Below are 14637 nucleotides of genomic sequence, written 5' to 3' on the forward strand. Positions count from 1 at the left end.
TCGAACCAGTCTGAACAAGGAATTAAGAGAATGCGGAACCCAAAAAGAAAAACAAAAAAAAAGGCAAAAAATGGTCAAACAATTACATATGAAGTCTAACAATCTATCTGGTTATCATCCCTGTCAACCACACCTTCTCAACATCTCTATCTCCACGTCTTTTTTGGGTGGCCCAATCGTCAGCCGCCCAGTCGTAGTGGATTTCATTATATGGTATAGCCAAGGAAAGTAGTCATTACCCTTACCTAAAGAGCGATCTTTCCGCTGTCGCCGCCGGGTTCCAATTAACACGTCAATATGCAGCTAGCTCATACGTCTATGTAGTTTTCCGTTAAAAAGCGTGTCAAACCAGAATACCCCAATTACATGACGGAACAGTACTCAATGATGATTTGAAAATTTCGAATACTAGTGCTTCTATCATATAGCAGGGCAAAGAACGTTAGGGGATTTTGATGCTTGTGTTGAGATATCTGTAAAAGTACTGTCCTTTTGCAATGTGTGACCTGTATACTGTCATTTCGACCATCCCTTTGACTTATCCACAGATGACTGGTTCGTTCGTCGACATAGTTTTTGTTTTGAGACGAGAATACCTTAATAACAGGACAGAAACAAATACTGACGAAGGGTTAGAGCTTGCGAGGGAGCATTGGCGGTGGGCAATCAGTGTAAGTGACCGTCAAGCCTAGTGACTTTGCTCCGAGTGAGTGAATTGATCAGGAGAATGGTTTTACTTCTTCATCAAAGAGTAGTCCGGAGTTGCATGTTACGAAGGCTAGCTATTTCATCCATAAGAACTGGATCTTCACCGGACTTTATATGGTTGAGTTCGAGAGTGGAAATGGATGTCAACTACGCTCACTTTTTCATTGGATCAAAGTGAGTTTCGGAAGACAATGATTTACAACGAAGATTTTTGGAACTAATGGCTGTATACCACCTTGCCAATATTTCGGTTGACATTTTTTTCTGGTCTGTCGACTTTTTTCTTTTGCTCTGTTTGCTGGAACTCGCAGTGGATGAAATTCATTTAAGGGGGAAAATAGTGAACCCGGTTGTAAGGAACGCGTGATGGAAAGGTCCAATTTGGCAGGTTATTTGAAATAGGGTGCTGAGCTTCAAATTTTTTATCAAGCATGTTTCGTATAGATTTTTGGGCTTCAAAAAGGTAGTTTGCAAGGGCATTTGCTTTTTCGTACGGTGATATGCTTCGCGGTGGGATGTAGTCACAATTGACATTATTAATGTACAGAAGTGTCTAATCTCTCTGTACGTATTTGAATTACGCCCAATATTAGTTATACGATTCTGGAGCTAGAGGGTATAAATTCTTTTTCGGATTTAGATGTCGAAATGGGAGATTTTGGTCCTCAGTGTGCAAGCTATCTTAAAACATATCACTCTGCGGGAATTCAAAATGCCAAAGGTCAGAGTGCGTATCAATACCTTGGTGTCACATGGTTTATGAGTTCCTCCACTGTATTGATGAAATGTGTGTTCGGTGATATTATCCGATACTTGTGGCTTTTGTAGGAGCTGAGGGATTGGGTGATCAGCTAACAGATGACATTAGCCAAGACGGGTGGTTGATCCGATCTGAGAACTGTATACCTAAGATTATCCCATCGTAATCACTGATGGCATGACATGGTTTTCACAAAGATGTTTGAGTTGGATGTTATGGAAATGTCGTTGCTAAACAGCAAATGGCACAGGGAGAAATGGAAGCAGAAAGAGCTGTGCGATGAAAATGAATTTCTTCGTTGAAATGAAATTTTGGAATTTCTCTAAAAAATCCACTCCTATGGTAAATGGTGTCCGGATGGTTCAAGTGTTTAGAGCGCTGGACTGTCGTAGTGGAAGGTCGTGGTTCAAATCTCACTGGGGGCAGAGGGATTTGTTATCGTGACTGGATGTCGGATACCAGTTCACTCGGCTGTGAATGTAGATACGAAAAGTAGCAACGTTTAGTCTTGTATTTGGAAAACATTTTTACAAATGTGTCGAGTTTCTCTCACATATATTTGAAAACGTTAATCTTAGCGCAAACGTATGTCATTCCCTACTCTCTCGGAAGTTCATGGTTCTGGCATCCTCATCAATTTTAGTGGAAATATGTAACGTTTTCTGAAAAATAAATGGGAGAAGACACGCTTTCGTAACCTTCAATAACTTTATTATTTATTTATTTTTAATATTCAGATCAAACACAAAATGGGAGGAATCAGCAAAATAAGTTCCTAAAAATATCCTATCATCACTCTCAGAAGCGACAGTAGGTTGTAAAGTAATTTCTTGCCGATAAACGTTTAATATATTTCTAGCGATCCTGTGGTGATGCCATTTTATGGTTCATTCAGAGCAAATGGAGCGTGCCAAAATTACAAGAATTGATAGCATAAATCAGAATAGATAATAATTAGTAGAAATAACATTTATTGAATACCGACCGAGGTTAGGAAATGTATCCCCTGTGTGGTACTCCTTTAGGAAGTTTTCGCTGATGTGGGAACATAAGGATAAATTCCGATATTTTATGATATGAGGTTGCCATTTTTGTTCCTTTATATGTGCTTGGGCTCATAAAATATGGGTACAAAAATGATGAATTCAGCATTTTCTTCTAAAATATATCGAGGTGCAATTCATTGTCCGGTTTCATTCCATTTTACACGACCCCGAGCTTAAACTCGTCTCCTTTATAGGAGTGAGTGGTGAATTCGACAAGTGCTACAGCATCTTGTCAAGCATATCTTTTGTGAACTCAGTATGTAGTGTTTCCACTGAACTCACACCCGAAGAAGGGGCGATCCGTAGTAGAAACACAATACAATTAAACTTAGGGATAATAAAAGGAAGCTCAAGGTTTTTTCGGGAAAGGTTTTTTTTCTTAAAGACCTTTTCCAGGGTAAAACACTTACTGTTACGGGATGGTGACCAAATCACGGAACAGTACTCGAGGATGCTTCTAACGAAGGAGATGAAAGGATTTAAAGGCACTTAGAAGCAGTCAAAATCAAAGGAGGAGTATGGTACATAGCCAAGCAACTTGGCAACCGGTGGAGTCTTCTTTCACCGTGATATGATCATAGTGGGCGGACAACCAGTCGCAGACATATCTTTCTATGATTTTAGAACAGGGGAAAGGAGGAAAATATGGAGTTAATGAGAGCCTTTTTCCACAGGTTAGGAAAATAGATGTCTTTGAGGCTCTTGTTGAAAATTATGGAAAGGGAAAAAGAAATGGGTTGAACAGATTTAACCAAAAAGAGGTCTGGAAGACAGTCGCGACCAGGGTCAAGATTGGCAACAATGAGGTAATCGACTAGGAAAGGGGAAAGAAGTGGACTGACAGGAGACACGGGTGAGGCGGCACCCAGTCGTAGGAGAGAAGCAGAGTGAGAAAAGGGAAGATATACTGAGCCGGTATTTGATGAAAGGGGGAGAGAGTGGTCGACCTGCTTCCATGATTGTAAGACTAGAATTGTTTGAGGTTTTTGCGGTCCAACGAGGGTTCAACAGGTTTTTTTTTGGGTAGGGTAGGTGAATGCATTTACGCACACAGTGTTGGACCTCCCGGTTCGGTACGTCGTCGGACTACCAACTAAACACCTCCCCATCGTCAGAGAGCTAGCCTGGAACCGTTTGTCACATTACTTCGGGCTAGTCCCCGAACTCTCCCGCCTTGCGGAGAGCCAGATCAGGCAATTTCTTTCACCAACGGAACAGAACTGTCAGTTCAAGGAACCTCCTGCCATCTGGCTTCTGCACCGGTCGAGCTCTATCTTCTTAGCAACGAGAAGGACCCGAACGTAATGGGCAACATGGGTCCACCTGTCAGCACTCATCAGCATCTCTTCGACAATGTTGTCTGGATAGAGATCCCCTGTGTTTAAATAAAGGTGGTGACGAATCCCATCCCACCTTTCACAAAAAAAAAGCGCGATGGGCGTCGTCCACAACTCCATTGCAAAACACACAATCGCGATCTACAGACATTCCAATCTTGTGCAGGTAAGACTGAAAATGTCCATGCCCACTTAAAAGTTGGGCAAGGAAATAGTCAGTCTCACCATGCTTCTGATTCAGCCCCGCACCTAAGTTGCTGATGAGCCCCGCAGTCCATCTGCCTCTAGTTTTATTTTGCCAAGGTGGCTGCCACTCTAGAGTGCGTTGCCGTTCTTCAGGGGCAGCCATCTCCCTTGGCTCATCTCCCTTGCACTTTTATATAGCTTGACGCTCCTTAGCAAGAAGAGCGACGGGGATAACTCCCGTGATCACCATCACGGCCTGTTCTGAACAGGCGTCTGAGACAGAACAAGTCTCTGAGACAGTGCGGTACGCAGACGCCATCCGCAAAGCTCCCCGTCTCTGTACTTGCGCGAGACGTTTAAGATATACCTCCTTGCTAAGAGCGTCAGCTCATATCTCTGCATCGTAGAGCAAGATAGACCGCGTTGAACTCATCAGGAGACATCGTCTACTAGACGTAGGACCCCCAATGTTTCCCATTACTTAACGCCGAAACTCCAGCTGCAGCCTTGTTCACTGCTGCCTTGATTTGCTCAAAAAAGCTCATCTTTGAGTTAAGAGTCAACCTGAGGTAGTTTGCCGCTGGTTTTGACTCGATTATCGACTCGCCGAGTGATATGGGATGCAAGGTCGGAATTCTCTTTTTAGTCAGGATGACTACTTCGGTTTTCTTCAGTGCAAGCTTGAAATCATGAATAGTCATCCATTCGCTTCCCCGTGGCATCAATATGCCGACTCTGTTTTGGCGTCTGTTCGATAGTGCGCCCAGCAACAAGCGCCGCAACATCATCTGCATAGCTGACCAGGCGCGACTCTTCTGGCATGTCGAGTTTAAGTAGACTATCATAGGTAGCGCTCCAGAGGGCCGGGCCTAGGATATATCCCTGTGCTACCCGCGACGTGACCTCCATCCACCTTTGACCCTTTAGTGTTTCATAGAGCAGGGAGCAGATCCTCAGATAGTCCCTTAATATCCGTAAAAGATATTTAGGGACGTTGAAAGTATTGTCTAGTATGCCTAGAATGTCTTTCCATCTTACGGAATTAAAGTCGTTTCTGACACCAAACGTTACGAGAGCACCGCCCGTCGAGTTCGGCGGCTATGTGCCTCCGCTCGTCGAACGGCATGCACGACTTGCATAATAGCATCAACTGTGGATCTCCCTGCTCTAAAACCAAACGCGCGTATCGCTTCAGCGAGTTTACTTCTGATGAGCTTTTCGAGCACTTTTCTAGCAGTGTCAAGCTTACATAAAGGGCGGTATGAAGACAGCAACTGCGGGTCGCCTTTCCCTTTGTGGATCAGCGCAAACCTCGCCACCTTCCAAAGGGCAGGGAATGTGCCCTCTTTCAGGCAAGCGCTGAATGCACCGAGCAGTAGGTCTGACCAGTGTTGGAATACCTATTTGTATACCTCTGCTGGAGTACCATCGGGTCCTGGCGCCTTCTTGGTTTTCATAGAAAGGACTGTCTGTTCCAACTCTTTTATAGAGAAAAGTGGACAGTCGTCTGCGCTCTCCGCGCCGACGTCATCATCCCATACGTAGTGCGCAGGGAATAGTGTTCTTACAATGCGGTCCATCTGCTCGGCCTTAAGTGAACAGGGTTTCCGCAGAGCCCCGATTTTTCGGGTTACTAGTTTGTAACCGAGTCCCCTCGCGTCCCCATTCATCTCGTCCACCAGATCTTGCTAGCAGCGAACTGTGCTCTTGCTTATTGCGCTGCGGAGTCTCTTTTTGGCTGATTTGTGCTCCGTCATTATGGTACATACATTCTCCCGTTCGCTTATACGTTGTGTTAAGAGGCGGAGCCTGTAAAACTCCTTCCTAAGCTCTGCGATTTCCACCGTCCCCCAATACATAGAAGGTTTACTACGTCCCGATGCCCTCCTGGGCATGGAGGCTCCGCAGGCCGTCGTTATCATGTTCATAACTGAATTTACGACAATGCCAGCTCCGGCGCACCGCCCCCAGGAGTACCCTCCAGCGCAGCCCCACCTGTTCTGTTCTGTTCTGTTCGCGACGTTCCATGCACAGAACGATCGCCGGGGTGGCGCGCCCCGAGAGTTTGTGTCCAGCAATTCTTCGAGAACTCGCCACCCGTCCACCAGCGACACCAGTGATTCCGACGCAAAGGTTGCGTCTGTAATGTTTCCCTTGCAGCCCGGGCGCTGGAAGATCCGTTGTTTAAAACTATCAGTCCTGTTCTCGCAGCCATTTCCAGAATTCGATTTCCTCTGAAGTCTGTGTAATGCATGCCCCATTCAAGTACCCTAGCATTGAAGTCACCCCCGACCAGGATCTGCCTCGAAAGCATCAAGCCTCTGCCGAAAGTTCGACATCGTCTCATTCAGCGTAAGATAGACATTAAAAAACGTTATTCCCTCCGCCTTGGGTAAGAACCCAACCCCCTGGGGAAATATACATTGCATCAGTTCACTTTCAATTTTCAGCTTATCCACTTCATTCTCAAATTATCCGTCACACCTAATCACATTCTATTCTCTTAATTTTTTCAGGGGCGTTGTAATCGCGAAAAGCCACCATGCAAATATTTTCATCCCCCACAACATCTTAAGGATCAGTTATTAATAAACGGAAGAAACCATCTTGCCTTGAAAAACGCTTTAATGCAACAAATGGGCATTTCGCCTGGACAACCAGTGATGCCTGGACAAGTACCGGCTGTGGTAAGTATTTATAATTGATTTATCAAATTTTTATAATTTTTTTTTATTATTATAAAACAAAAATATCTCTCAATATATAGACAACAATTTATATTTATATCAGAAATTTAAAAAGAAATTTACTTTGATCAATACTTTTTCTAATGCATTGCTTCTTTCCGTCATTTAGATTTTAATTATGTTTGCTTTTACTTTTCTAATAATTTGGGGATGTAAAATGTTTACGGATTGTAATGTTATCTATTCACATAGAGACAATCTAAACATTTTAAGATCCCGGTATAAGAAGAAATTATACCAAGATTATGATCTAATTTCCTCACATACCCCAAACTGGTTGAAGGTGCCCTGCATTTCCATTTATTCATTGTCATGTGACCATCCTTTACAATATGTTTTAATTAATTTAAATGACATAATCATCAAGCTTAGAATTAATACCGAAATCTATCCTAAAAGCAAATACGATTTACTTAGTAAAGTCTCTTCAATTTTATCCGTATCATCGTAGGGTATATCGGATGGCATCCAGTGAATTAATTTTAATTAAATCTCGATTGCTGGACTTTCAAAATTGTGAACAATAATTATAATGTTCGAAAATCAGCTTACCTTGTAGCATGGTTACTCCATCCTCATATGGAATATGGCAAGAAGTCATTGGTAGTAGTGAAGCTGTGCAGTCCCTTAAAATCAAATCAAATGTATTTAATGGAGGGATCCGTTTGCCTCTTTTGCTCCGATGCATTTAGTGGAAATTGGGAAGGTAAACTGTCATCAGTGGCATAAGGAAGAATATAGATATACTTGCATCTATTAGCATAGTATTTACTGTTGGGAAGTCTCGTTTCTCGTTTCTGACTCAGATCCTGATGACCCCTTGATTGACCTTAACTGATGCAGAATTCCAAAAAAAAAAAAACAAATTGCTTTTCCTAATAAAGATGCCTTTTAATTTAAAATTCTGTCGGATAAATATATATATAACAATTTATCTATTTGTTGTCAGATAAATTTACAGGGGAAGTTGAAATATTCGAAATTGATGATTATGTCATTTGTTTTATAATTTGCATGCTAATTTACGATAGATTAAAATTAAATTTTTGGTAGAACCGAGGGAATGGATTGGCATGATTCCAAGTGAAGCTAAGACAATTTTTAGATAAAATATTTTAATTAAAAAAAGCTCCAGACGATTTCTTTTCCAAAATAATTTTCCACATAAAAAGATACTTGGCCAATTTTTACCCTCTCAAAAAATCAACTCGTGTATGATACTTTGCATATTTTATGTTGTTTACGTTTGCTTTGTTTTAAATGTTATATATGTTGCGTTTCGTACACTTTCCGTTGTTGGTTGTTCTTTATTTTTGTTTTTCTCTTGTAATTTTTTATTTTTTGAGGATGTCCAGAACGGAACAACATCTGTACAACGTCTGGGATTCTCAATGGCTGTTGGAGCACAACCTGTTATGGTAAATTTTATTTAACATTTAATTTTTAAATAACAAAAATAAAAATAATATAATCGCAAAAGAAATTGCAGAAGATTATGCGCCATGAGCTAATGTGGATCGAAAATATGTTTGAAGGTGGGAAGAAATTTAACGAAGGATTTCAGACCATGGTAGCGAGCATATTTTTGATGCATTACAAAAAGCCGCTTAATTTTTGAGTTGACCAAATATGTGGAGCTTATTCTCTTGGATTATTTTCAGTTGAAATTTTGTAGTTTTTTTTCCGTTGGATTATTAATGAGAATTGCGAATATCATATTTAGATGCAAATATGATTTTGGCTGCTAATACAATGCTATAAGTACCTACTAAGATATTAAACTGACTTTTTTGGTTGATTTTTGTTTTAAGGATTGACATTTGCATTCATTCTTGTGTTTCGTCAAGTAACCTACTAATGTTATATAGAAATTTACATGATTGCAATTTTTTCGCTTCCATTTGTTGTTTGTTGTTCAAATATTTCACTTTGCCTTAACCCACCTACTCCAATAGTAACAAAATATCCATAATAAGGAACGCACTTAAGCCACCAAAGCGCTTGCATTGCAGAGTTTTCACCACCAAAGCAGGCATTCATTTGAATTATCAGTAGCTCAAAAGTGCTAATTATGGTTTGATTAACCAAACTATTCAGTTTAAAGTTTAAACAATTCGGGAAACCGGAAGCTTGACGCTTCAGGTATGAAAGGTTTTGTGTTTCCCTATGTGAGAAGCATAACGCAGTTCCCCATAGGCTGACAGCATTGACTCGAGATATTTAAATTGCTCAGTGCTGTCAGCTTCAATAACCTGCCCAGAACTGAGCGAATTAAATATCTCGGGTCAATGTTATCAGGTAATGGAGAACTGCGTTTTGAAATTGCTTCACGCATTATTGCGACCTGGATGAAGTGGCGTTCCACAACTGGTGTTCTTTCTGATCGACGTATCAGTGCACGTTTCAAATCTAAAATTTACCGCAATGTCGTCCATCAGCCGCTCTCTATAGTTCTGAGTGTTGGCTGATTACAAAAGACAATGAACGCCGTCTTGCGGTAATGGAGACGAAGATGTTGCATTGGGCTGGTGGCGTGACACGTTTTGATCACGTCCGAAATGAGGATATCCGAGATCGATATGGGGTTGCACCGATCGTGGAAAAACTGCGAGAGAGACATTTTCGATGATATGATCATGTAATTCGCGCTAACGAGAATTCACTTGCCAATATTGGTCTGAACATCAAAGTCAACGGTAAGTGACCAAAAGCGCGGCCGAAACAACGGTGGCTTGTTACGTAGGATGGGAATTTAAAAGCCTCGCGATTATATCCAGATCACGCGTTTGATAAAATAAAATCGCGAAACCGATCACGAAGAGCCGACGCCGCTTGTGAATGAGGCAAAGGCTGAAGAAAAAGAAGAAGATGTGAATAGCGACGAGCGCATGACAGCTCTGTGTCACATAGTTAAAAATTCCATTGCCCTCTAGTTTTTTATATTACTGCATTTCGTGGTAATAGGATGAACTTAAGGGGGGTTTTGCAGCAAATTACTAAAAATTATAGTAATAGACTATTATTAACTTTATTTGAAAGGATATCGGTGTGGAAGGTATTTCGGAGCCTAGGTACCTTATAGTGGCAGCCACCTGATTTTCTTCATATTTTTCGGTTGGGTAGTTTCTGAGAATGGGCCCGTTAAAGAAATCATCACTTTCAACCCCTCGAACTCTCCACCTTTCCAACAAATGTCTAAACTAAGACCGGCTTCGGTAAGCACTAACCAAGACCTTTCATTTGATACCCCACTTGACTATATTTGGGGAAAAAATTTACACACCCCTTTTGCATGTATGGGCACCCCGCCCCCTTAAATTCAACGTAAAAGGATGTAACTCATTGTATGCGTGAGGGTTCACAGTCTTCACCTTTTCACTAAATTTGGTATCAATCGTTATAACCGTCTCCGAGAAAAATGTGTGTGACGCACAGGCAGACCGACAGACAGACAGTTTTGTTTTACACAAAACCTTAAGACGGGCTGGGGAGAAGTAGATTCTTCATGAATGGAATTTTAATATTTCATTCGAATGTCAATTATTCTCGTTAATCATGACGTCAGCATCTTATTTGTATGGCTTAGGATGCAATAAATTCGCACGAAATTGATAAGTTTGAACTGCTATAACATTGGCGCTAATAGTCGGATTTTCATGAAACTTGGCATGTGTATCATTATCATCAACGGCGCAACAACCGGTATCCGGTCTAGGCCTGCCTTAATAAGGAACTCCAGACATCCCGATTTTGCGCCGAGGTCCACCAATTCGATGTCCCTAAAAGCTATCTGGCGTCCTGACCTACGCCATCGCTCCATCTTAGGCAGAGTCTGCCTCATCTTCTTTTTCTACCATAGATATTGCCCTTATAGACTTTCCGGGTAGGATCATCCTCATCCATACGGATTAAGTGACCCGCCCACCGTAACCTATTGAGCCGGATTTTATCCACAACCGGACGGTCATGGTATCGCTTGGCATGTGTATGCACGAGACTATCTACCCTGCGATTGCAACCGATTAAGCCAAGAAATAATTTCTCGCTTCAAGTCCACCTATCATTTTCTGAGGTGCTTGCTTGGAGGTCTATACTTCGAATTCAAAGCATATTACAGGTCTTATAATCGCTGATTTGTGGACTAACTTCGTTTGCTGATTTGTCAAAGTTTATAAAAATGTGTTTTGCAGTCGTGAAGGATCGTGACATGATATTGATACCGTCCACATTGGCCACTATTTGGTTGGACTTGTAGAGTAGCGTACCTTTAACATCTGACGCTCTTTAGTGTCATGCTCAATAAAGCTAGAGTCAGCCCATCACTCGGTTTTAGTCCGTTCTCTCTTTCGAATTCAAACATTTGTTGTCCGAAGACCGATTCGAGATGTTCTTTGGTGTTACTGCAGTTAGTCGCTCTTCAAGCCGCGACCTGTACTCCACGCCTCACCTCCTCTACGGAGTGAGCTTGGTCTTATTCTATATATCCTCGATATACCACACCTGCATATGGTTTCAGCCAGGTAGTAATTTAAGCCGCAATGCGCTCCCTGACATGATCCAGCATGAAGGATGTTATAGGACCATCTTTCCTTAATAGGAGTAGGATCTACTCGGTCTTTTTATAGATGCATTTGTGGTGAGATTTTTGTTACATGCAATATCAACAAGGTTGGCGGTTATTATTTGAAGTATCATCAAGATGGTGGTCGTCGGTTATTCCATACTTTTCTTCGTCGTCGCCTCTCTCTCTCTACAGGTGGACCATGGATATTTATCAGCCAGACGTTACACAACTTAGCACACATTCCTTCATTTGTGGGCTTAAACCGGTGCTGTTTAGTTTAGATTTCTTCTATGAAGAAGAAGATTTCTTCTATCCGTCTTTTGATAGCTTTTCACTTTTGAAAATTATGTGGGATTTCACCCTATATCTGCTAGCCTGCTGAAGCAAATTTTAAACAGCACCAGTTTTCTTAGCTGATCAATGAGCATGGTCAGCTGCTCATCTGCTTGGTCCTTTCTGTATAATCAGTTCAGTCCGAGGCTTTTCGCTTGGTTACTGTATATTGTGTTGATTTTCTGTGGATGTCAAGTTGTAAGCCCATCGCTCTGAAACCCCCGAACGTGGAGGACGAGTCTTATAGTCTCAATAGTTTTGATTAGGATAACTAGGCTCACTATGTAAAATGTACGGGTTCGTATCCAAACAGCTGAATCACTGTCAGTACCATACAACATCTCTACTGTTCGGCGAATGGAAGAGACATACTATCATGGAGAAACTTAGCACGAAAGGTTTTGCCCTCATTGGGTCCGCGCAATTCTAGCTTTTGCTCTTATTAATATTATCTATTGAAAAGAACGTGTCTTGAAGGAAGTTTTCTTCTAGACTGAACAGGCGGCACAAAGTAATTCATAGTGGCCGTATCAACATCGAAAGCAGCAATAGCACGTATTAGTCAATTACAGAAAAAGAAATTATTTTTTTATCTGCAACTAGAAGTCACAGCCGATAACAACATGTACGGAAAGATCAGGGGTTGGCAATGAACATAACCTACTTGAGTCTATCCAAGACCTTGCGCTCAAAATGTCTCTCCATTGGATTAAAACTGATACAGTGACAGACCACAATTTTGACAGTCAGCAAAGAGATCGTCCAGAAAATCTTCCGTCGCCTACATGAAGGCGGACATTTCTGACGCCTGCATAATAAACCATTCTTTGAGCAATATATATAATCATGGATAAATTCAGGCAAACAGGCTGTGGTGGGCGAATGCCTTGTCTGGAAAGTCTATAAGGATCAGAGATGAAGAGGTTGGCCCTGATCTTGGTAAAGTAGTGGAATATACCTGGACGACAAGAATTCGTTGAGAGTAATATATTGGATGGCCTTGGTGCATAGCTAGGGCATTTGAAACTTTTGATTGCCATTTATAACGATGACCAGGAACATCGAACTTCTTTTAGTTTCTCCTTAGGGATCTTGAAGAATCTTCATTTTCTAATTCTGCTGGAAAACGGTTTATGCTAATCTGGTTCTGCCGTATGACTTGTGCTTTTGCAGCGGTTCGAACTGACACATTAGCTCTTTGAGAAAACCATTTTTGGTAGTCACCTCCTATAGTATATTGCATTTTAGGTTCGCCTCTTGGCTCAGAGCACTTGCGACTTCAATACGTACGTTCATGATTCGCTGCTCTGCAGCTTTGTTAAGTTAAGAAGATCTCTATATTTATCCTTTTATTTATATCCTTAATTTAATTAATTTAATAATTTTTTCTTCGTGACTTTCTCCATATTGGCTTTATAATTCCGGTGCTAATCCTATTGTCATTTGGAACACCACCTAATAGCGCCCTGCGAAAAACGCATGTGCACGTATTTAATATCAATATTATGCCATTATCTGTTAAGATCTGGCAATATCGTACAAATCTGTTAGCTTTTCCATGACCTGGGGCCGGGATCTCATGTAGACGTCGACTAAAACCGCGTCCATTTTCTCCTTTCCTCTTCCCTGCGAAGCTGCTGTGAGTTTGCCTCTTATTATTGCTTGATAAGATGGAATACAGTTCATGTGATCGATTTTTGCTATTTCCTTGCCGTCTGAACCCTGACTACTTCGCGGGGGTATACAGAGCGGAAATCTTGGCCCGAGATGAAAATTTTACAGGACAACCAGTTCCATGGTGAAAATTGTGGGGTCCTTCTGTTATCCCTGTTTTTAAAATTGCTATTCTGGGCCTCCGAGGAAACTCCGGATCTGGGAGGGATTCCCCTTTCCTGCCCAGCCAGAAGTTCACAGCGCAGGACTTTCACTCTGAGAGGATCTTCCCAACTCACCCCCCTCCTGTGTAACATGGTTGGTAGTGGAACGTGACGTGATAGCCTTGGTTTTGAAGTATACTTTCATATTCAAACCAATAGGAAAAATCATTAAAGTTACATGAGTATAGATATTCCAAATAACCGTCATGGGCGATAATGATTAGCCGATGTGCCCCTGACGTTGAGCTTCGACTGATCTTCATCATAACCAGCTTTGAAGCTAGCCACCATTTCAAATACTAGCTGTGTCCATTTTCTTATCATTAGTGACCATCACCGTCCTTTATTTCATTTTGTCAATCTCGACATTTCTATAGCGATGATGTTCTCCTTAACACAGTTAACACAGTCAGTCCTTCTTCCTTAGGTCCCCTGTTCACATTGCATCAAAGTGTCCGTTCCATGAGTTAGTAAAATAAATAATGACACTCCTCTCAGTTACCAGGATTGAGCAAATTTTTATGGTTCAAAGCTACAATATTTACTTGAGGACATTGGTCCTTGAGCTTATTTCAATAACTACAATGACTATGTTGATAAATTATGACTATGTTGATAAATTATGTAATTGGGCCTGGTCTTAACAGAAAGTTTTAGGGGTCCACTGGGATTAGCATTTCCTCCTGAGGATTTTAACAAATTCCTCTTCGGTATGGCTGGTATAGTAAAGACATCCAGTACTGTTTTAATTCTTTTCCGGTCAACTTCTTCCAGGAGAATGAGCGCCTTCATCACATTGTGAATAAAATATGAAGAGGTAAGTTTCCGTGCTCTCCCCATCAGCTTCTTTGTAAAAACTTAATACGCTAGGGATCCAACTCTGCCATTTGTTGAAGAATGGCGTATTTAAGCTTTCTCCGAAGGTTGGCGTAGGCGTACTATTTGTAGCTAAAATTCGGTCTTCCACTGGCTTGCAGGTGTGGAGTTCCACCATCTAATCGTTCCAAAGAAATTGAATCATCTATTTGTGACATAAGTATCCACCATCTCAGCATGATACCATGGTGTGCCTCTTTTTG

At 41.4% G+C, this 14637-nt stretch overlaps 1 protein-coding gene across 21 annotated transcripts in view; it reads left to right on the forward strand.

The window, feature by feature from the left end:
• The window catches only part of LOC119653550 (homeobox protein 5), a 1045448-nt gene that overhangs the window by 938985 nt on the left and 91826 nt on the right, over positions 1-14637 (forward strand). For 17 of the 21 annotated variants that reach the window (XM_038058245.1, XM_038058241.1, XM_038058239.1 and 14 more), the window contains 2 exons: positions 6554-6724; positions 8131-8202. In XM_038058245.1, the coding sequence (XP_037914173.1) occupies positions 6554-6724; positions 8131-8202 (243 nt within the window). The remainder of the gene's footprint in view (positions 1-6553; positions 6725-8130; positions 8203-14637) is intronic. The other 4 variants (XM_038058249.1, XM_038058257.1, XM_038058258.1 and 1 more) reach the window with 2 other exon arrangements.

This window comes from Hermetia illucens, chromosome 4, assembly GCF_905115235.1.
Source record: "Hermetia illucens chromosome 4, iHerIll2.2.curated.20191125, whole genome shotgun sequence".
Lineage (NCBI taxonomy): Eukaryota > Metazoa > Arthropoda > Insecta > Diptera > Stratiomyidae > Hermetia > Hermetia illucens.